The following is a 22,052-nucleotide window of genomic DNA, read 5'->3' on the forward strand; positions in this document are numbered from 1 at the left end:
CCCGGTCGGTGGGGTCACAGCTCCTGGGGAACATGGATGTCTTGGGCCTTGCCCACAAGCAAGGAACCCAGAACCCCTCTTACCTGCGGCGTGTACCATGCCACAGCTGAGGGTGCACAACCACTCTAGTCCAGGGGACTTTCCTTCCCTACCCTCAGGACAGTGGGGCCACCTCAACCCCCAGCAGTGTTCCCCAGCTTAAGGCTACTGGGCCCAACTTGTCTGGTGCAGGGGCCTCCAGTGGCCAGAGACTAGTCCTGGCAGGCGGGCCTCCCACATGATGCCCACGATGGGTGGCTGTCAGCCCTGTGCCACTATCCTGGGTTCTGTCTCCCAGGGAATCGTGACCCCAAGGACCTCTGGGCAAGGAGGTGCGGCAGTCAGTCCTATGCCAGTCACTCCGGTCCCAGTGGCTCCAGCAGAGGTGTGCGGACCAAAGACGCTGGGTGAAGTAGGAAAGATCCTTTTATTGGGATGGAGGAGGAGCACAGGCTAGTCCATGATAAAATGACTTGAGAGAAAGATCCAGAAGGGCCGGCTCTCTCCTGCCCTGGCGTGGGCTCAGAGTAAGGGCTGGCATGGGAGGGCCCCGGGAGGTTCCGGGACCAAGACCCAGCCGCCCTATGGGTGGGAACGGGAAGGAGCGCTCGAAGGCCACTCGCTTGTTGGGAGACCAGGCCGCCCCGGACTTTGGACCCTGGTGTTGTCTCTGGCGGGTGGCCGGGTGGGGGACACCACTGAGCTTTAAAAAAAGCATCTACCGACACCTCACGGCGCTGGGCCTGACGTCCCTTTAACCAATGCTTGACACGAGTTACAGCATAAATAAAAACTCAAGGAAAATAAATACATGGGTCCTATGAGGTTGGAGGGTGCGGGCTGGGTGTAGGAGGCAGGCTGCGCTTACACACGCGGGCAGGAACGGACAGAGCAGACCGACGCGGGGCGCTGTGTGGGGCCTAGGTGTCCTCGGGCATGTCGGGGCTGTCGGTCCGGGCCACCTTGCGTGGTGGCGCTGAGCTCTCGCCCTCCGCCTCCACCTGTTCTTGGTCTCTCTTCTTGGCAGCGTTCTGGAGGGGTGGAGGGGGAGAGGCTGGAGTGAGGACAGCATGGGACAGCCAGTAGCATGGTTCTTTCTCCCTCACTTCCGCACCCCACCCCACAGCGTTTCTACATAGCTCTGACTGTTGCTGTTCTGAAACTATGTACACCAGGCTGGCCTCAAACACAGAGATCCTCATGCCCCTGCCTCATCACCATGGGGACACCCTGCACACTAACTAGGGTAGGCTGCATGGGTGTGTTTTTTTACATACTACCTAAGGTAGCACAGGCCTGCTGCCTATCACTTGAGAGTCAGAAGCAGGAGGATCACACTGTATGAGGACACCCTGGACTCACAATGAGACCAGCCTCAAAAAAACCAAAACAAACAAACGCATGGTCTCATGCACCTCATGCTGGCCCCGAGCACCCTCCCAGCTTCCTGAATGCTGTGCTAACAGGCATGTACCATTTTGTCATAAATACATTTTACCATTACAGTAAAATGTCAGAAACAAGAGACATGGTTTGACAATTGGGTGCTAGCTGTGCAGTGAAGAATGCCAAGTTCATCCTCACTCTCCCCAGTCCTGGTCACCAGAGCTTCTACTCAGCCCTCAAGGCCCCACTCACACATCCCCAGCCAGGAAGCTTGCCTTTTTGTCCCATTGCTGGTGCAGGTAGCGCAGGAGGATGTTCGTCTTCTCTGTCACAATGACTGAGGAGCAAGGAGACAGCGTGAGAAAGATGGAGGTGCTACAACCTCCACCTTGGCCTCCAGGTCTGCCTCTTTTTCTGCATCCCTTCTGAACACACAGCTGAGCCACAGTCTCAGGCTCCTGGGGTAGGACCTGCCCTGGGCAGCTCGCTTTGGAACACCCTAGGGTTTTGTCCTGGTTTTGGTGCCAAGGATGGAGCCAAGGTTCTGGAACTCAGGCCAGCACCCTGCTGCGGAGCCCCCGCCCCACTCCTGTGCACTCCCAGGGTTCATCTGAGACAATACCAGAGGAAGTACACACGCCAGGCTATAGCGAGGTTCAGTGCTCAGGATGAACCCACAGCCTCACCCAAGCCAGGGAAATGCACTGCCCATGAGCCTTGCTCCTTTCCTGGACGGATCTACTTTTAAGAATTTACTTGTAAATCTCTGTGTGTGTGTGTCCGAGGAAGCTACAAGAGGGTTCTGGGTCCCCTGCTGAGCTGCACTGTGCCTGGGCTCCAGTCCCCTGCAGTGTAGCTACCCCGAGAGTCTGTGCAGCCCCTTGCATGGTTTTTAGCTTGTGCTAAGTGGGTACATGTTCCAGTCAGAGGACAACGGTGGGAGCCAGTTCTCTCCTCCTACCATATGGATTATAGGGACTGCCATCAGATTCTCAGGCCTGGTAGCCATCTCATGGAAATCAGCATTTTTGGACTGTTTGTTTTTTAAGACAGGGCCTTACTATATAACTCTGACCTGGACCTTGCTCTATAGACCAGGCTGGCATCTCTGCTTCCCAAGTGCTTGAATTAGAGGTGTGTGCCACCATATCTGGCTTCCTTTTATTTTTTTTTAATATTTATTTATTTATTTATTTATTATGTATACAATATTCTGTGTGTGCCTGAAGGCCAAAAGAGGGCACCAGACCTCATTACAGATGGTTGTGAGCCACCATGTGGTTGCTGGGAATTGAACTCAGGACCTTTGGAAGAGCAGGCAATGCTCTTAACTTCTGAGCCATCTCTCCAGCCCCATGGCTTCCAGATTCTTGATTGACATTCAAACACTAGGCCCTTGCTCTCCTATGCCACAGAGACCATGGCCTGGACACCATTGCCCACAGGCCCAGTATGGTCACTGCTTCCCCCCACTTCCACAGCCACAAAGACTCTGACTTATGGTCTCTGTGGGCATGTGGAGGCAAGCATGTGGGTGCATACCTGCCTCAGCCAGAGATCAATATTGGCACTGGCCCTCACCTTCCCTTTGTTTGCTGGGCTCTCTTGTTCTTTGTGCCAGGCTGGCGGGTCCTAGGTTGCCCAGTGGGGCGGACTCCAATTACAGAGCCCTGCCAAGGTGCCTGACTCGCACATGGGTTCCAGGGATCTACCAGATTTGAACTTCTGCTTCTCCTGCCTCAGCATCCAGAGCTCTGGGATAGGTGTGCTCAGCCCGCCTACTTCACGATGGAGCCCAGGGCTCTATCCCCCAGCTTGGTCCCAGCTTACAGTCTTGATACGCAGATGGCAGGGGTCACCCAACCTGATCTGCAGGGAGGACAGCCCAGCTTGGGTCACCCTGGCCCCTCCTGGCTGTTGTGGAGGACGAAGTGCTGCAGTACTCACTCTGTTCTGACGGGTACTCTCGGGTCGGCAGGTACACTGAGGGACGGCGGTTCTGTGAATGGGGAGGGGGGGTTAGCTGGCAACCCTTGTCCTCAAGACAGGGATGCCACCCCCAGCCCCACACTCACCGAGGCCTTGCACACGGAGTCCGCGTGGAACCTGCTGAAGTTACTCTTGTTGTAGACGGGTAAGCCTTTCAGAAAGTCTGCCTGGAGACATGGGTGGGCGTGAGGCCTCTGATGCAGTCTGAGAACACACCTGGGCTGCCACCCACTTAGTCCTCCACTGCTTGAGAGGCAAGGGGCTCTCCCAGGGGTCTCACATCACCTGTGACCAGGCCAGAGGGAACCTGAGACTGGCCGTTTATTAAATACCTTTTCTACATGTATTCACTGTGCTCTGTGTGTCTGTGTGGGGAGGGTAATGTGTGCCACCATGGGTGTACTCACTCCTCCTTCCACCATCAGGCCTGCCCAGCCATGCCCACCAGAGCTGTTTAAAGGGACACTTCTTCCAGGCGCAGTAGTGCATGTCTGCCATCTCCACATCCATGAGGCTAGAGCAGGGCCCTTCTCAAAACAACAACCAAAGCAATAATGAAGCCAGGCAGTGGTGGCACACGCCTTTAATCTCAGCCCTTGGGAGGTAGAGGCAAGGATCTCTAAGTTTGAAGGTAGCCTGCTCTATATAGCAAGTTCCAGGGCAGCCAGGGCTCTGCAGAGAAACCCTGTCTCGAAAAATCAAAAAAGCAAAAGAATATTTCAGAAGATGGGCTTGGTGGTGTCCGAGCACTCAGGTGGGGGTGGGGCAGAGGCTGCCTGGCCTGGGAGCCTGTCTCACAGCACACACCAAGGGAGCTGGCTGCTGGGCAGGTAACCCTGTCTCGAACCCACCTAGCTCAGGGAGCCAATCAGGATGTTTGCTCATTTTCCAAATGTCACTCAGGTCTGGGGAGGGGTAGTGGATGAAAGTGCACAAGTCTGTGACCCTGGTGTGATGCCTGCATGACGTCACCGTGTATGCCCCCGTACAGATGGCCACAGGGCCCATCTTCCCTGTGACATCCCTAAAGCTCAGGTCTGGCCACCTGGGTGACCTTATGGTGATGCAGAGGTGCCTGCCCCGCCCCCTACCACTCTGCCGGCCTGGAATGTGGCTAGGCAGCCTCAGTGTACCTGTTCTCTGTCTTGTGGCCAGCTTCCATGTCCCAAGAGCTGCTCCTGACCAACCCAGGGTGCAGGCTCCAGTGGCCCCCCCCCCAGGATGCCCTGGCCAGGCCATCAGTACACACTTGAGGGGTGGAGGGTGGGACTCCAGAGCAGAACTGAGGTGTTTGGGGCCATTAGCCCAGCAGGTGCTGTGTGTGGCCTGGTGGCAGAGAGCAGCTAGTCTGGGCTCAGGGAGCTTCCCTGGGGCTCATGTAGAAGAGAGCCTGCCCTGCTTATGTCCCCACAGCTGCCATCTCACCCCAGCTCCACAGGGACACCCAGTCTCAAAATAACAAATAAGCAATCTCGACTCTTCCCACTGGCACTGGCTGGGTGGCCTGATCTCACCCTTGTAACATGGTGTACCACCATCTGGGACACACCCTACAACTCTCCCACTATCTCAGACCACTTGCCTGAGCTGTCCCATACTGCAGTGTGTGTCTGGGCTGGGCCCTGGCAGAGCTTGGAGAGGACCCTATGACACCACACCAAATCCAGGCCTGCTGCAAGCTAAGTGACTTCCTTGCCAGGCTGCAACCCCCCGTGCAGTGCACTGCTACCTCTAAGCACAGCTCAGTCAAAACAGCCAGGGCAGAAAGTGGGAACAGAGGTCCCTTAGGGCAAGGCAGGGACATGTATCTGTCTGCACTTCTAAAGAAAAGATAGGGCCTCCTAAAGTGAGCTGGCAAACAAGGCCTCAAGACAAGGGGCCAGCTCCCTCACAGGCCTTTGGGGTCAATGGAAGCTGTGTTCCAGGAGGTCAGAGGCTATGGTGGAGGCGAAGCTGGTGCAAAGGCCCTGGGACAGCAAGAACTTGGGAGCCCGAGGAAGAGAAAACAAGGCAGTGTGGCTTGCTGAGCAGCTGGAGATGAGGTCACAAAGGGCATTGCCCTGAACGGAAACCAGGAGCAGATTTGCCACTGGAGCCCCAAGGATGCTATATAAGCTACAAAGTGTACAAAATGATGTCTTTGAAAACCCCTGATTCTAGGTGAATTAAAGATTGCCAAAGGGTTGGGATGGGAAGGGGTAGAGAGGAGGCTGGAACAGGCCTCTAAGTGAGAAGTGGCGGGCTCAGCAGCAGGGTGGGTGCCCTGGGGAGAGTCTTGGTACAGGGAATAAGACTGCGAGGTGAAACGGAGACCCCCACAGTCATGTTTACCCCTTCCAGGACCTCTTCTATATGATTCATTACTATTCTTCAGGGTGTGGGCTGGGATCTGGACTCTCCTCTGCTCAAATCTGAGGTATGGCTTCATCCTGAGTCAGAGAGGAGAAGCCCTCATCCCAAAGAACTACGGGGACCACGACCCCTGAGGTTAGAAGCGCCCATCAGGTCACAGGGATCACCCCTCTTGAAGATTGGGGGTGCAGCCAGGGGAAGGACGTCCCCCAGCTCATCTATGGGCGGGCCCCTGCCGGTGGCTAAGGGGTGGGCACCCTCATTTTGCAAACAGGGAGACAAAGCTCTTCCCTCGTTAAGAACAAGTGTGGGCTCGACAGAGAGGGGTGGGGACCTGGGAAACGGGTCTGGCGCGATGTCGCACTTCCTTTGGTGACAAAGCCCTGCATGACACGGTGACAAGCCCCCTCGCAGCCGGGCTGCCCAGACCCGCCCCTCAAACGCCCGGAACCCGAGGAGCCTCGTCGAGGAACAGTCCGGAGCGGGGGTCTCGAGGGACCCCACCCCACCCGAAGCGATTTCCGGGGCGGGAGGGGACACACACACACACACACACACACACACACACACACACACGAGATAGTCGCGACCCGGAAATGAAAGAGTTGTCAGAGCCTGGAAGCCTAACTAGGGTCAGGGGTAGCAGAAAGAGCCAGGGTAGGGTCGACGGGCAGCCCGCGGAGGGGTCGGAGGTCATAGGTCAGCGCGAGGGGCGGGACCGAGACTAAGAGGGGGTCGGAAGAGGGGTCTCGGGGACACTGGAGGGACCCACGACGCCATGTCGGGCGAAAGGGGAGGCCGCACGGCCGCACTCACCATCGTCCGTGTCCTCCGCCGTCCCGGCCGCCGCCGCCACCGCCGCCGCCGCAGCCTCCTTCCCAGTCGCGGCCGCACAGCCACTTCCAGCCGCCGCGCAGCTCACGCCGATGGCGACAGCGCCGCGCGTCATTGGCCTGCGTGGTGGCCCCGCCCTTCGCGCCCGGCGCGCTCCCATTGGCCATCCCGTACTCACGCGCGTTGCCATTGGTTTTCACACCTCCGCCTTCGTTGTCGAGTTCGGTTGAAGGAGCAAACCCCGCCCGGGACTTGAAATGAAAGGGACTTGCGATCCGGAAGTGGGCGGAAACTGCGCGCGACGTCACCTGGGAATTGTAGTTCTCATTCTCGTTCGTGGTCCTGCAGGTCTCCTCTCGTTTTGGGGCTGGCTTGACGTCCCTGGATGGCCTCTCTGTAACAAGGCTATCGAACTCTCGACTTTCTCCGCTGAGTCTCAACCTACAGATTCTTTTGTTGATTTATTTTTGAGTTCACGCCGTAATACAGACTGACTTTGAGCGTGCAACAATCCTCCTGCCTCAGCTCCCCAAATTCCTGGGATGGCAGCTGTGGATTTTTGTTGCTTTAGGTAGAGCTAACATGGATTTAAGAAAGTCTAAAAAATTGGGCGGTTTGAAAGCCAGGTGGTGGTGGCACACGCCTTTAATCTCATATTCTCTTGAATGTCCTGTTAATGACAGAACTTGTGGTAAATGGCAACTTTTTTCCTGCTTAAAAATCTAACAGCCTAGGGGCTGGAGAGACGGCTCAGAGGTTAAGAGCACTGACTGCTCTTCCAGAGGTCCTGAGTTCAATTCCTAGCAACCACATGGTGGCTCACAACCATCTGTAATGAGATCTAGTACCCTCTTCTGACCTGCAGACATACATGCAGGCAGAACACTATATATATAATAAATAACTAGCTGGGCGGTGGTGGTGTACGCCTTTAGTCCCAGTACTCGGGAGGCAGAGGCAGATGAATCACTGTGAGTTTGAGACCAGCCTGGTCTACAAGAGTTAGTTCCAGGACAGGCTCCAAAGCTACAGAGAAACCCTGTCTCGAAAAACCAAGCAGGACAGGCTCCAAAGCTACAGAGAAACCCTGTCTCGAAAAACCAAGAAAACCAGCCAATCAACCAAACAAACGAACAAAAAACAAAACAAAACAAAACAAAACAAAAAAAACAAAAGGAAGGAAGAAAGAAAGAAAGAAAGAAAGAAAGCTAACAGCCTGCCAGGTGGTGAGGCAATTCTCAGAGTTTGTGACCAGCCTGGTCTACAAAGCAAGTTCCAGGACAGCTATGCAGAGAAACCCTGTCTCCTTAAAACCAAAAGAAAAAAAGGAGGGGCTCTGAGGGAGAAATACCTGTTTCTAAAACATTGTTATATAAAACTTTTAAATTTACGGTCCTCAGGTAGAGGACAGCTTTCAAGAGCAGGTCCCACCCTGTGTGTTCCAGGGTTTAAACTCAGGTCACTATGCTTGGTGATGCAAGCTCTTACTAGGTGAGCTGTCGGGCCAGCCTACTTTTATGTATTTTTTTGATCCATGGGCTTCTCTGTGTAGCTCTGGCTTTCCTGGAACTCGTGCTGTAGACCAGGCTGCCCTCGAACTCACAGAGATCCACCTGCCTCCGCCTCCCGAGTGCTGGGATTAAAGACATGCTTTCAAACTTGAATTTCCATGCATAGTCTCTGAACTAGCTACTGAATTTGAATTGACAGCTCACACTATGGTAAAAAACGACCCCCCCCCCCCAAAAGAACAAACTTGTGCTTTTGTGCTGTGTGTGTACAGCACAGATGTGGAGGCAAGGCTTGGCACTGTGTCTCCGCAGTTCTCCAGCTCACATTTTCATCTGTTCCTCTGTGTGCTCGATGAGCATGTGGAGGGCAGAGGACAGCTCTGTGGAGCTGCTGCACCCTCGCCACCTTCACATGGGCTTCATAACCAGCTCAGGTCCTCAGCTTGACCAGCAAGTGTGGCCTCATGTAGCCCAGGCTGGCCTTACTTTGCTGTGTAGCTGATGATGATCTAGGTCTGCTTCTCCTACTTCCGAGAGACTGGAATAGCAGGTGAGCACCCCCAGGATTTATGGGGTGCTGGGGATGAAACTCAGGGCTTCTCCATGTGTTTAACTGTCTACCAACTGAGTTATAGCCTCAGTCCTCTGTTTTGTGATGGGGTCTCTCACTGAACCTATAACTGGACCCAGGTCCGCCTGCCTCTGACTCTGTGCTGAGATCAGACGTGTGTCTGGCCTTTTGTGGGTATGCAAATGCTTTATTCACTGAGCCTGTACTGTGTAGCTTATGCCAACTTGACACAAGCTAGAATTCTCAGGGAGGACGGAGACTCAACTGAGAAAATCATTTCATAAGATCAGGCTGTAGGTAAGCCTGTGGAGCATTTTCTTTTCTTTCTTTCTTTCTTTTTCTTTTTCTTTTTTTTTTTTTTTTTTTTGTAGATAGGATTTCTCTATTTAGTTCTGGCTGTCCTGAAACTCCCTCTGTAGCCCAGGCTGGCCTTGAACTCCAAGATCTGCCTGCTTTTGCCTCCTGAGTGCTGGAATTAAAAGCATTTGCTACTACTGCCCAGCCATTTGCTTAGTGATTGATGGGAGATCCAGCCTACAGTGGGAGGTGGCTTCTCTGGGCTGGAGATACTGGGTGTTGCAAGAAAGCAGGCTGAGCAAGCCATGAAGAGCAAACCAGTAAGCACACCCTCTGTGACCGCTGCATCTTGCCCTGTTTGAGTGCCTGTCCTGACTTCCTTCAGTGAACAGTGATGTGGAAGTGTGAGCCACGTAAACCCTTTCTTCCACAACTTGCTTATGGTCATGGTGTTTCGTCACAGCAATAGTGACCCTTAACTAAGACAAAGAGTCCCTGCCACCTTTTTTTTTTTTTTTTAAAGAGACAGGGTCTCAGGGATGGAGAGACCCTTCAGTGGTTTACAGTACTTGGTACCCTTCCAGATGACCCAAGGTTACAATCTCAGCAACCACATGGCCTGTGGGGATTTTATTGATTGCTGATTGATGAGAAGGGCTCAGTCCATGGTAGGTGGATCCATCCCTGGGCTGGTGTGTTGGGAGCTATAATCCCTGCCCCCTTGATTTTCTTTGCCTGCCTCAGACCCTTTGCCTGCTGGAGTGAACTGAAAAAAACAACTTGTTTTCGCTGGGCAGTGGTGGCGCATGCCTTTAATCCCAGCACTCAGGAGACAGAGGCACTAGGATCTCTGTGAGTTCGAAGCCAGCCTGGTCTACAAGAGCTAGTTCCAGGACAGGCTCCAAAGCTAGAGAAACCCTGTCTTGAAAAAACAACAACAAAAAAACCCCACCCAACTTGTTTTCCTCCGCTCTGAGCAGGTTGCAGCTGCTCTGAGCACGAGACCCTGATGGCAGGCTGGTGGGTCTGCAGCTGAAAGATCCTGAGAGTTGGGGCATGGCCAGAGCACTAACTATATAAGCTTCCCCTGAGCACAATAAACTTGGCATTCTTGTATCAAGAGTGACCATGTCTCTGTTTCTCTCTGTCTCTGTGTATGCATGTGTTTTTAAGTCTCCAGCTTAGTTCCTGGCATGGGAACTACAGGCATAATACTGTATAGCATGTAGTACAGATGTCAGGGTCTAACACTGGTGGTCCTGGGTTCTCTAATAAAGCAGGCTGAGCAAGTCAGCAAGCAGCTCCCCTCCATGGCCTCAGTATCAGCGTCTGCCTTCGTGATCAAGGCTGATATTCTTTAGCCATGGACCGTAAGCTGAGGTGAAATAAATCTTTTCTTCCATCAGCTGCCTTTGGTAAAAACCAAACTAAGTCATAAGTGAAACATATACACAAAATAAAAATAAGTAAATCTAAAATTAAAAAATGTGAGAGTGGGTGGTCTTGAACTTGCTGCATGGATGAGGATGGCCTTGAACTCCTTACCCTCCTGCCCCCATTGCATGCTTGCTGGGACAGGCGAGCAGCATCAGACCTAGCTCAGTCTGGCTCCAATACCTGCTGCAGTTGCCCAGTGGCCCAAGATTTTAGGTCTACCTCAGGAGCCCAAATTCCAGGTCCCTCTGCTATCTTCCACCTATGTGGGTACTCACCCCAACCAATCCCTTCTGCAGACTCAGCCCCTTGCTCTAGGAAGCCTTACCTGACTGCTCTGTTGTCAAGAGCCAAGCCGGGCACGTATCCTCTTTCAGGGTCCTTTGTCCCTATGATTCCACTTTCATATCTGATCCCCGTGTTTTTCAACTGCTCGGTTCTAAATACATATCACCCACTAGAGTCCCTTCATGACAAGCGTGTGTGTGTGTGTGTGTGGGGGGGGGTGCTGGTGACATGGCTCAGCAGGTAAAGGCATTTGTGGAGTGCCTGTGTTCAATCCCAGGAATGCACAACGTAAAAGGACAATTACTTGCTAACTACAAGATGGGGGACATCGGGCCAAACAGAAGTCAGTCAGCACTTTGTGTGGGACATGGAGTCTTGGGGCTAAGGTCTTGCCCACCTCACAGCAGGGGCCCCAGATCCCTGACCTCCTGTATGTTAGGATACATGCAGCGCGCCCAGAAACGGGAATGTTTATTAGCGAGCAGGTAATACTCCCGAGGGGCTGGAATCACCAGAGGTGGTGTGGTATTTTAAGAAGCCAAGGTTACAAAGATGCCTTCAGAAACATGCACAGAAACTGTCGAGATAACGCAGGAGGGGGCGCCGCCGCTGTGGGCTGGGGGACGCGGGGACCTAGGAGCTCTGCAAGTACTGAATTCTTCATACTTCAAAAGCCTAGGAAGAGACGGTCCCCAACTTCTTGCCCTGGGCCAGTTCTACAGGCGTCTGAGTCTGTTCCCGCAGGCGCCGGACGCCGTTCCTCAGTGGCTCAGGGACTTGCGACCCTTCAGCATGCGGCGGAGGATGACCTGCACGCCGGTCGGGGTGCTTAGCCGGCGGATCCAACCGTGTTTGTGCTTGCGCTTGATGTTGCTGGGCTGGTACTCGTTCCCGCGCGTGCGGCCGCGGGTCTGCTGCTGCACGCAGGGCAGCTCCCAAGCGTCCGGAAGCCCCATCCAGACCCGGGGTTGGAGCCACCTGTGGGACCAGAGAAATGGCAAGAATAGTTGTTGTGTGACCCCGGCGCGTTGCTCAACCTGAGCCTCAACTTCGTAACGCGCAGGGCAAATAAAACAGCGTGTATGCAAAAGATGCTCCGTAAGAGCGCGTGGTAGTCGAGATCTGAAGCAAGGTACCACCTCAACACTTACCTGCCACCCAACTGGGCCACCGATCTGCAGGCGGGACACCCAAAAGTCCTGGCGAGGAAAGCCATGTCCAGCGGCGGGTGACTCTGTCCCGGCTACCGCCAGTTCCTAGACCGTGGGCTCAATGACAATGCCTCTGGGAAATGTAGTTCCATGTGTTGCCGCGTGGCACTCCGGGAGTTGTAGTTTTACGCCTGCGCATGATGACAAACAGGAGATGTCCTAAGTGGCATGTAGTTCTCTGAAACGACCAGCAGACGGCGAGCGAGCGTCGACTCTCAATATGCGCGTGCGTACGACAATCTGTCTTCGTCTTCTGGGAGCTGTAGTTCTTTGCTTGGAACACTGGTAGAGGGCGCTCCAGGGTGGCGGTGACGCCGCTGGCTTCAGCTGGGAGAAGTGGCTGCAGGCCTTTTCAGTCGCCCTCACTGGGGACAGGCAGCTGGCACGCAGCCGGCTGGCGGCTTCTACGCTACCGCAGCCAAGGCTTCTCCTCTTGGCGCGCAGCCCGGATGTCCTCGAGTCCTAGCTCCTCGCAATCTGGAAAACTCGTGCGTTGTGAATTTGCCCTGGCTAGTTTAATCCTTCAGGCTGGCCTAGACGAATTTTCTTCCCGCAGCTCAGATCTGGACTGCTCACACACCTTTCATGGCTCCCTATTGCTCTAAGGTGCCCAGCTTGCCAGCAGTCACGCGAAGCCTGTACATGAGCATCACTGAAGTTGTCACTGTGTTGTGGTTCCTACCCACCCTCTAAAACGGCCACTTGTACCTGTAAATAATCGGTGGACTTACTGTGTGTAAAAGGGATGATGGCGAGTGTTTGGGCTGCACCTTGAGCTCAAGGCCTGGGAGGGAGGAGGCTCAGCCTTGGCTTCCTGGCTTCCGGCTCCCCTCGGACTCAGTCTTGGCTGAGACCCCCACCTCAGGGATACAATTCCCATTCGCTAGCTCCCACGCTCCGACACTTCTGTTTCATTCCCAGGACTCTGGACTGACACAGCCTCTTGTTCAAATGCCAGCCTTGACCTTTTTTGAGTCTCGGTTTCCCCATCTGGAAGTCTGTTTGCAAAACCGAAAGGTCAGCAGAGAGGAGGGCACACGGCCCGGCGGGAGGTAGAAGCTGACTGAGACCCTGTCCCAGACAGAACACATCCCCCGCCTACCATGCCACCTCCGGGCTGCAAGCCCTTCTTAGTCCTGGCCCCGGCCCATCCCCCCCCCCACTCCCCCAGTCCCTAAACCCTTCACAGAGGCGGGGCTGCTGCTCGCAGAGCTCGCGCTAATCTTGGAAGCGCAGCCTCTGGTTGGACGGTTATCTAGGCCAGGTTGGCTTGCGGCGACAATAGGTCGAAATGCCCGTCCATCGGCTTGAGGCCCCGCCCACACTAGGTGGGACTTACGGGACCGGTTTGCTGCGCGGTTGCGGGATGCCCCTGCGCTGACCGCCCCGGGCCTGCGCCTGCCCGCGCTAATGCGGCCGACCCCGCACCACCATGTAAGCGGCACCTGCAGGTGGATGCTGGCTTTTCCGCCCGGGACCCCTGAGTCCTGCCTCGGGCCCCGGGCCCCTCAATAACCTCAGGTGAGCTGGATCTGTTCCCTTAGAAGTCACCAGGCTGCTGGGCCTCCACTTGGGGCAGGAGAAAACTGCCAACCTCTGCTTTCGCGCTGCTAGGATGCTGCGGAACCCCAGAGGCCTTGATCCCACTGCGGGGATGACTACCGCCCGGGAAAAGCGGGTCGGAGTCTGGGAAGCAGGGCTGGCGCTGTGCTTTAGAAAGGCCTCCGCAGTCGGGGTTGCAGGGTCCTAAAGGTGGGGTGCGCGGCCTGCTTTTCCTTTAGTGCATCCAGGCCACCGCAAGCCGGGTATTTAATGAGCATCACCCCAGCGGTGCTCAGGCCGTGAAGGAAGAATGAATCTGGCCCCATACCCATGCCTCAGACAATGGGGGTGCGCTGCGCTGGTGTCCCTTGGAGTTATGTAACCGCCTGTGGTTGTCATGGACACGGGGGGGGGGCTGGCCAAGGGAACCGGATGGAGGCCCAGAGGCCCTCACTCAGGTCCTGCCTTCATCCTCCTGGCTGCCACTAGGGGTTGTGTTGCCACCCCTCAACACAGGGTACCAGGGTGCTGAGGGCAGCCTCATCCAACCGTGCTCGTTGCTCTGTTAGCTCAAGCTCCCTCTCTCCTGGACCTGGGACTGGATAAAACCTCTGAGTTCCCATGGCCAACATCTGCTCCGGGCCTCATCTTTGACGGGCCAGATTTGCAGCCTGAGGCCTGAGCTGGAAACCTTGACCTTTCAGTATAGAAGCCAAGCTTGGTGGTCTGTCATCTCAGCACCCAGGAGGGCACAAGGCTGAGGTCAGCCTGGGCCTCAAAATGAAACCTATGTAAAAAGTATGGCGTTGATGGGGGTTCACACCAGTTACGCCAGCACTGGGAGAGGCAGAGGCAGGAGGTTTGCAAAGAGTGAGGCCACTGTCTGGCCCAAGACTACAGAGCAGGGCTGCTGTGTTCATGCATGCTTAGGGACGGAGAGGTGGGAGGGTTGCATAGAGTTTGAGGTTCTCCGGCTCTTGGAGATATGGATTTAAAGCAAGCACACTGCATGCCGAGCCTGCTACAGCTCCAGAGGTGACATTCAGAGCAAAGGCAGTCTGGGCAGCACAGGGATTTCTAAGCCAGCCTGGGCTTCGTGAGCTCCTTTCTCAAAACCAAGCAAGCAAATCGGCTTGCATGTATGCTCGCATAAGATGACTACAAACATGCTTGCTTGCATGCATGAATGAATGATTGCATGCAAAAGGCATGGATTTCTGAATAAATAAATGAATAAGCAGCTGATAGGATAAACTTCAGCTTGTAGGGCAAGGATGTCCTCAGGAATGGGCATTTGCTTTAGTGTCCCCTCCTTCTGGAAGCCCTCCAATGCAGTATCAATGGACCCCCTAGGGGGGGCCTCCAGGTCCTGCTTACCTGATGCATGAGCAGAGTCCTGAGCAAGCCGCTGTCCCTTTCTCTCCGGCTCCAGGACACACCATGCTGACCGGGGTGACAGATGGTTTCTTCTGCTGCCTACTGGGGACACCCCCCAACGCGGTGCGGCCACTGGAGAGCGTTGAATCCAGCGACGGCTATACGTTTGTGGAAGTCAAGCCGGGCCGGGTGCTGCGGGTGAAGCACGCTGGTCCCGCGCTGATCCCCACACCGCCACCGCCGCCACCCGAAGGCGATCCTGGGGTCAAGACGGGCCTTGTGCGTTGCCAGCGCCGCATCACGGTATACCGCAATGGGAGGCTGGTGGTGGAGAATCTGGGCCGCGCGCCACGCGCAGACCTGCAAGGGCGCAGTGGCTCTGGGGACCCGCCCGCTGCTCTCGAGGTGGAACTGGCAGAGCCCGCAGGGGGCGATGCCCGGGCCACCCCAGGCAGTGGCCGACGAAGACGCCCCCGGCGTCCCAAGAGGACCATCCACATCGACTGCGAGCAGCGCATCACCAGCTGCAAGGGCGCGCAGGCTGATGTGGTGCTGTTCTTCATCCACGGTGTGGGAGGCTCACTTGCCATCTGGAAAGAACAGCTGGACTTCTTTGTGCGACTTGGCTATGAGGTGGTGGCACCTGACCTGGCGGGTCACGGGGCCAGCTCTGCGCCGCAGGTGGCAGCTGCCTACACATTTTACGCACTTGCGGAGGACATGCGGGCCATCTTTATGCGCTACGCCAAGAAGCGCAATGTGCTCATTGGCCACTCTTACGGGTAAGACCTAGGGTGGGCTGCTCACGAAACATTCCCTTTCCCCTGGGTGTAGGCTGAGAAAGGGCCACCGTAGTCCAGGCTAGCCTTAAAAGTCATTATGTAGCTGAGGCTGACCTTGAATACCTACCTGATCTACACCCCTAGGATTACAATGAAAGACTTCTATGCTACCCGACCCAACTTCCCTCCTTGCAAAATGTGATTGGGCTGGGATTGTGGCTCAGGAGTAGAGCACCCATCTAGAATCCTCCAATGAGGAGATGGGGCACGGTTCAGTGATAGAACCCCTGCCTGGAACCTCTCAGTGAGAAGGTAGGGGTGTGGCTCAGGAGTGGAGCCCCTGCCTAAAATCTCCCAGGGAGGGGCTGGGGGCGTGGCTCAGGGTGGAACCCTTGCCTAGAATCCCCCAGTGAGCTGGGAGTAACTTGACACTATGATCTCTGACCTAGCAAATGATGTTTGTCGTTAGTGTCTGCCAGTGGGTGGCAGGCGTGCGTCATCTCTATACTCAGGAGGTTGATGCTGGAAGATAGCTAAAAATTTGAGGCCAGCCTGGACTACAAAGTTATTTCCAACCAGGGCTATACCTAGGTAGCAAAAACCTGTGTTAAAGCCTGTTTTGATGGTGCATGGTTTTAATCTCAGCACTTGGGAGGCAAGCGGGTCTCTGAGTTCAAGGCCAGCCTGGTCTACAGAGTGAGGTCCAGGTCAGCCAGAGCTATACAGAGAAACCCTGTCTTGAAAAATGAAAAAAAAAAGTGTGGGGGGGAGTTAGGGCATATACTCACCCCTCTTACTCCAGAACTTCCACGACCAAGGCAGGAGGATTGCTATGAATTCAAGACCAGACAGGGCTACAGGGTGAGACTTGTTTTTCCTTCTTTTTAATTTTTTTTATTACTTTATAAATAATACCATTCAAAATTTCCACTTCCTCCCCTCCTCCCATTTCCCTCCCACTCCCCTACTCCCCCTCCTCTCTCCCCCTCCAGTCCTAAGAAAGGGCAAGGTGCCCTGCCCTGTGGGAAGTCCAAGGCCCTCCCCCCTACATCCAGGCTTAGGAAGGTGAATAGGACCCCAAAGAGAATAGGACCCCAAAAAGCCAGTACATGCAGTAGAGACAAATCCCAGTGCCATTATCATTGGCCCCCCAGTCTGCCCCAATTGTCAGCCACATTCACAGGGTGAGACTTTGTCTCAAAAATAAGAACATACATTGAAAGCATGGAGTGGCAGCCTTCACCTGCCATCCCAGCACTTGGGAGGTGGACACAGTATCAGAATGTCACGATCACCCTCACCAACACAGCTCCCAGGCCAACTTAACATACATGAGACCTGACATAATCAGGCGAATGTACTTCCCCCAACAAAACCAAGGTTGGAGTGGCTCGGGTAGATACTTGGTGTGCACAAGACCGTAGGTTCAATCCGCAGCATCTCCAGAAAGAAAGAGAGTTAATAAATACTATGTTTATATTTTTAAACATTTATATCCCTAAATATATCCTTAAATAATTAAAAACTATTTTTTTTTATTTTTGGGACAGGGACTGTCTACATAGCCCAGGCTGTCCTAGAACTCATCATGTAGACCTGGCTGGCCTCAAATTCACAGAGATCCACCTGCCTCTGCCTCCTGGGTGATTAAAGGTATGTGCTACCATACCTAGCCTAAAAATTAATTTTTAAAAGCTGGACATAATGGGTCATACCTGTAATCTGAGACGGGGCATTGCTATGGTCTCAAAAGTGTCTTTTTTTTTTTTTTTTAAAAAAAAACCAAACATGTAATAATTGCCTTCATGTACGGGTAACTGTGGGCCAGCATAGTGTGTGTGTCCTACTAGTCAGGCCCATTTGTGCATCTGTCCCTTCTGTCTGGATCCTCCAAGCTCTTAGCTGGCTGGACACAGTGATGAAGGGTGAGCAGGTGCAAGCCTTTGATCCTAGGAGTTTAAGTTCAGCTTGGGCAATAGAGACTTGGTATCTTAAGAAGAGCAAAAGAGAAAGCTGCCTGTAACCCCAGCGCTTCAAGGCTGGGCAGGAGGATTGCCATGAACTCTATGGTAGCCTGGGCCATTAGGCTGTCTGGCAGAGGGCCGGAGATGTGTGAGCAGTGGAGTTATTTGGTACCCAGTGATTCATTCTGCGCAGAGTTGTGGCGTCAGTGCCTTTGGGTCTGTCCGTGGCGTCTTCGGACGCTGAACAGGACACTGAAGGACTGCCTAGGGGGTTCCAGAATCCAGCTGCAGCCAGAAGGGCTAATCGCACTCCCCGAAGTACTGTTTGGAAAGGTGTGGCCCGCCGAAAGTCAGTCTCTGACAGAATGCTGCCACTTGCCTTTTAGCAAGCACAGCCCCAGGAGGCACATTCCCAGTTCGAGTAACTTCAGAGTAAGAGACAGCCAAGGTCACTGTGTTAGTGATTATGGACAACCACGCAGATTATACAGGAGCTTGCCTGGGAGGCAGGCACAGCTCTGAGCGTTCTGGGCCAGCCTAGTCTACACAGCCAGTCAAAGCTACATAGTGAAACCCTGTCGCAAACAAGAAATACCCCAAAACTTGCAGGGATGCATGCTGTAGTCCCAGCTCCAGAAGGGTGCAGATAAGCCCTGACGCTGTAGGCTGTGTGCGACTTCCCGAGGACTTGCTTCGAGAACCCAGGGGGATAAGCTCAGCTGCTAGAGCAGATGCCCAGAGTTCAAAAGCCCTGACTCCCATGGCCAGCGCTGTTTATGGGCAGAGCATGGAGGGGCACCGCCTATGTCGGCCAGGTGGTGCCCCTCCATGCTCCATAATCAAGGGGAGGGAGTAAAGCCCTCACTGGGGCTAACTGGGGCTCTCCCCTTCTGCCCCCAGTGTCTCCTTCTGTACTTTCCTGGCCCACGAGTACCCAGATCTTGTGCACAAAGTGATAATGATCAACGGCGGGGGCCCCACAGCGCTGGAGCCCAGTCTCTGCTCCATTTTCAACATGCCCACGTGCGTCCTGCACTGCCTGTCGCCCTGCCTGGCCTGGAGTTTCCTCAAGTGAGTGGGATCCGGGAGAGGGCGGGGTTTCTGATCTCAGGGCTGACTGGGGATCTGTAGCGTTGGTCCCACGTGGTCAGGCTCCAAGGACGTCTTTGCACCCCCAGGGCCGGCTTTGCTCGCCAAGGGGCTAAAGAGAAGCAGCTGCTGAAGGAGGGCAATGCATTCAATGTGTCCTCCTTCGTGTTACGGGCCATGATGAGTGGCCAGTACTGGCCGGAGGGCGATGAAGTCTACCATGCGGAGCTGACGGTGCCCGTGCTGCTGGTGCACGGCATGCACGACAAATTTGTGCCGGTGGAAGAGGACCAACGTATGGCTGAGGTAGGACCTGCGCACGTGTCCGCTCCCCCAACTGTGTAGGGGATCCAGGGTTGCGGCCCTGGCGTGGCTTAGGGGGTAAGTGTGGTCCCAAGACTCACATCCTGTTAGGATTCTCAGTAGGCTTGACCTTTGGGAAACCTGGCTTTCTAAAATGGCTTGGCTGAGTGGGTGTGGATTCCCTAGAAGGGTGCGGCTTTCTGACAGCTGGGGTGGGCGAGGTCGCTGGACAAGGGTTTGGTTTATGAGTGGGTGTGGCTTCCATTGGTTAAGGTATCTGAATGTTGTGGCCTTTGGAAGGGTGTGGCCTCTAGACAGGTGTGTTTTTAGGTGGGCGTGGATAATGCATGAGTGTAGTCCTGGGTGGGCTTGATTTTGTAGTGGGTGGATGTGGTCACAGGTAGGTAGGTGTGGTCTCCTTAGGAGGCCCCTGCTTCTGGGCTGAACCTAAAGGAGAATATAGATGACGGAACTTCTCTGGCAGGCATCCACAGCACTGCTTCCTCACCCAGGGAGTGGGTCCCTAATGCTGGAGGGGGTGGAGATAGAGGTTGGAGTACAGGATCTGGGTTTCTTTGGACTTTGGGCTGTTCAGGATGGATATGTGGGAGGAACCAAGGAGGACCCTCACCCAGGGCTGGTCTGTCATCAAGATCCATTTGTGGACAGGGGAGGAGGGCAGAGTTTCCTTGGCATCCCCGGGTGGGGGGAGTCCAAGGAGGTTGCCCAGCACCCTGCAACACACTATGTCCCCCCAGCAATGACCCAACCCCAAGTGTCAGTAGAGCCAAGATTGAGAAGTCCTACCCCAGGCATACTGTAGGTGCTTAATAGGTGTTGACCGAGCGAATGAATGCCTGGCGAGGTTCCAGCAGGGTGAGGCTAGAGGGTGGACTGCAGGAGGGACTTCCAGCAGGGTGAGGCTAGAGGGTGGACTGCAGGAGGGACTTCCAGCAGGGTGAGGCTAGAGGGTGGACTGCAGGAGGGACTTCCCTGTGTGCCTCCAGATCCTGCTGCTGGCCTTTCTCAAGCTCATCGAGGAAGGCAGTCACATGGTGATGCTGGAGTGTCCCGAGACGGTGAACACACTGCTGCACGAGTTCCTGCTGTGGGAGCCGGAGCCGGAGGCTGAGCCACAGCCCAAGCCACAGCCATTGCAGCCAGAACCGACTCCAGGCGAGAAGTGACCAGCGGCTGCAGGCCTCCTGGATCTTGTGTAGCTAAGGTTCCCTTGGACGGGGCATGGGCTGGATGGGTGAGGCCTCACGCCAATGGGCGGGGTCTATATAGATCACGCCCCAGGGCAGGCCGGACATACCCAGTGTTGGAGACTCAGTGCCCAGTGCAGCCACGCGTGGCTGCAGGGCGTGACCTTGTACAGAGCCCCCTCTCTGCCTTCCCAAGTCCCCGATGCTGCAGCGGGTGGGCTGCCACCCCACTGGGTCTTTCCCTCCGCTGTGCTTCACTCTGCACCTGGAAGCCCCCAGGGGAGCTTTGGGGAGGAGTTCCCATTCAGTCCAGGGAGACCTGCTGCATTGCCTGCTTTCCTTGGGACTGGGAGCTGGCACCCAAGGAGGGAGGGGCCCGAGCCACAAATACCCGCACATGGCAACTTGTAACTCAATTAAAAAAAGTGACAATCCAAAGTGGCCTCCAATTCGTGATTCTGCCTCAGCATCTCGAGGGCTGAGATGATGTGCAAGTAGCTTTGTTTCTGGCTCTCTCTCTCTCTCTCTCTCTCTCTCTCTCTCTCTCTCTCTCTCGCCCCTCCCCCCTCCTTCCTCTCTCCATGCTTGCTTTCCTGGGACGACCATACCTGGTGAGACAAGGTTTCTCTGAGTAGACCTAGCTGTCCTGAAACTGGCTCTGTAGAGCAGACTGGTCTTGAATTCCCAGAGATCTACCTGCCTCTGCCTCCTGAGTGCTGAGATCAAAGGTGTGCGCCACCACTGCACGGTTCACTGATATCTTTTAGTGGGCTGAGAATGATTATAAGTAGGCACTATGAAGGCAATTTTTTCCTCTATCCTGTTCTTGTAACGATATTGTGAAGAAACAGTCTTTTAAATCAATCAGTAGAATAGATCGTCCTTTAGGTAACAGAGAGCCCAATGGCTGAATTACTTTATTTATAGCTCTTAGATATTTCTCCATTTTCCAGATTTGTTTTTAATAACAAATACAGGAGAATTCCAAGGACTGACCAATTCTTCAATACATTGAACATTTAGCTGCTCCTGTACCAACTGTTCTAAGGCTGTAGTTTCTCTGTTGTCACAGACTACTGTTCCACCCAAACAGGTCAGTTACCCCTTTAAAGGTAGGGCTGTTGAAACCTTTGAAAGACCAGCAGCTGTTGTGACCTGTTTATATACAACCTGACCCGTCAGTGACTTCTTTATAGTACTTTTTAATATTTTCCCCAGAAAGGTATGTTAGTTTAGGGTTTGTTTATGAGATTGGGGAAATATTAATCTGAGTATTTCATTGCTGTGACAAATCATGTCCCCATAAATTCTTTGCTATGTTAGCCACATATGGTTTTAATTTTCTTCTCTGTCCTTCTGGCTCTATACATTCAACCCATGTTTTACCTGAGATAAAGTTCCAAACCCTAAAAGCTGAATGTCTACCTCCTGAAGAGGCCAATATGATGCCATGATTCTGGAGTAATTATAGTCACATCTGCCCCTATGTCTACAAGACTGTCAATCACAATGTTATTTGTTCATACTTTTAACTTTGGACTTTGATCATTTATAGAAGTTTGTCAAAATATTTACTTTATAGTTTATTTTCTCCTGATTTTTTATTACTTCATAAATAATACCATTCAAAATTTCCACTTCCTCCCCTCCTCCCACTTCCCTCCCACTCCCCAACTCACCCTCCCTCCCTCCCCCTCCAGTCCTAAGAGAGGGCAGGGTACCCTGCCCTGTGGGAAGTCCAAGGCCCTCCCTCTTCCATCCAGGCTTAGGAAGGTGAGCATCCAAATAGACTAGGATCCCAAAAGGCCAGTACATGCAGTAGAGACAAATTGCCATTATCATTGGCTTCTCACTTTGCCCCAATTGTCAGCCACA

At 54.0% G+C, this 22,052-nt stretch overlaps 3 protein-coding genes across 5 annotated transcripts; 1 reads left to right on the forward strand and 2 right to left on the reverse strand.

Moving 5' to 3' along the window:
- Positions 1 to 447: 447 nt before the first annotated feature.
- Positions 448 to 6,805, reverse strand: Dda1 (DET1 and DDB1 associated 1). 2 transcript variants are annotated; one of them, XM_087901138.1, is made up of 5 exons: positions 6,583 to 6,805; positions 3,501 to 3,577; positions 3,373 to 3,424; positions 1,701 to 1,762; positions 448 to 1,070 (listed from the first exon to the last, which is right to left on the reverse strand). In XM_087901138.1, the coding sequence occupies exons 1-5, from the start codon at positions 6,788 to 6,790 to the stop codon at positions 960 to 962; spliced, it is 510 nt and encodes a 169-aa protein (XP_087757264.1). In that variant the 5' UTR covers positions 6,791 to 6,805; the 3' UTR covers positions 448 to 959. The 2 variants fall into 2 exon arrangements, with proteins under 2 accessions (XP_087757264.1, XP_087757265.1); XM_087901139.1 differs by lacking the exon at positions 6,583 to 6,805 and adding an exon at positions 3,822 to 4,073 and having other exon boundaries at positions 3,501 to 3,581.
- A 4,350-nt stretch (positions 6,806 to 11,155) lies between these two features.
- Mrpl34 (mitochondrial ribosomal protein L34) lies at positions 11,156 to 13,059 on the reverse strand. 2 transcript variants are annotated; one of them, XM_048427174.3, is made up of 3 exons: positions 12,644 to 13,059; positions 11,853 to 12,043; positions 11,156 to 11,679 (listed from the first exon to the last, which is right to left on the reverse strand). In XM_048427174.3, the coding sequence occupies exons 2-3, from the start codon at positions 11,915 to 11,917 to the stop codon at positions 11,463 to 11,465; spliced, it is 282 nt and encodes a 93-aa protein (XP_048283131.1). In that variant the 5' UTR covers positions 11,918 to 12,043; positions 12,644 to 13,059; the 3' UTR covers positions 11,156 to 11,462. The 2 variants fall into 2 exon arrangements, with proteins under 2 accessions (XP_048283131.1, XP_048283130.1); XM_048427173.3 differs by having other exon boundaries at positions 11,853 to 12,548.
- Positions 13,060 to 13,236: 177 nt separating this feature from the next.
- On the forward strand, positions 13,237 to 20,615 carry Abhd8 (abhydrolase domain containing 8). Its single transcript, XM_048427172.3, has 5 exons — positions 13,237 to 13,433; positions 14,887 to 15,613; positions 18,478 to 18,648; positions 18,756 to 18,972; positions 19,977 to 20,615. Exons 2-5 carry the CDS (start codon positions 14,895 to 14,897, stop codon positions 20,154 to 20,156), a joined length of 1,287 nt encoding a protein of 428 aa, XP_048283129.1. The 5' UTR covers positions 13,237 to 13,433; positions 14,887 to 14,894; the 3' UTR covers positions 20,157 to 20,615.
- Positions 20,616 to 22,052: the final 1,437 nt, after the last annotated feature.

This window comes from Myodes glareolus, chromosome 23 (assembly GCF_982192425.1).
Source record: "Myodes glareolus chromosome 23, mMyoGla1.1, whole genome shotgun sequence".
NCBI classification, from domain to species: domain Eukaryota; kingdom Metazoa; phylum Chordata; class Mammalia; order Rodentia; family Cricetidae; genus Myodes; species Myodes glareolus.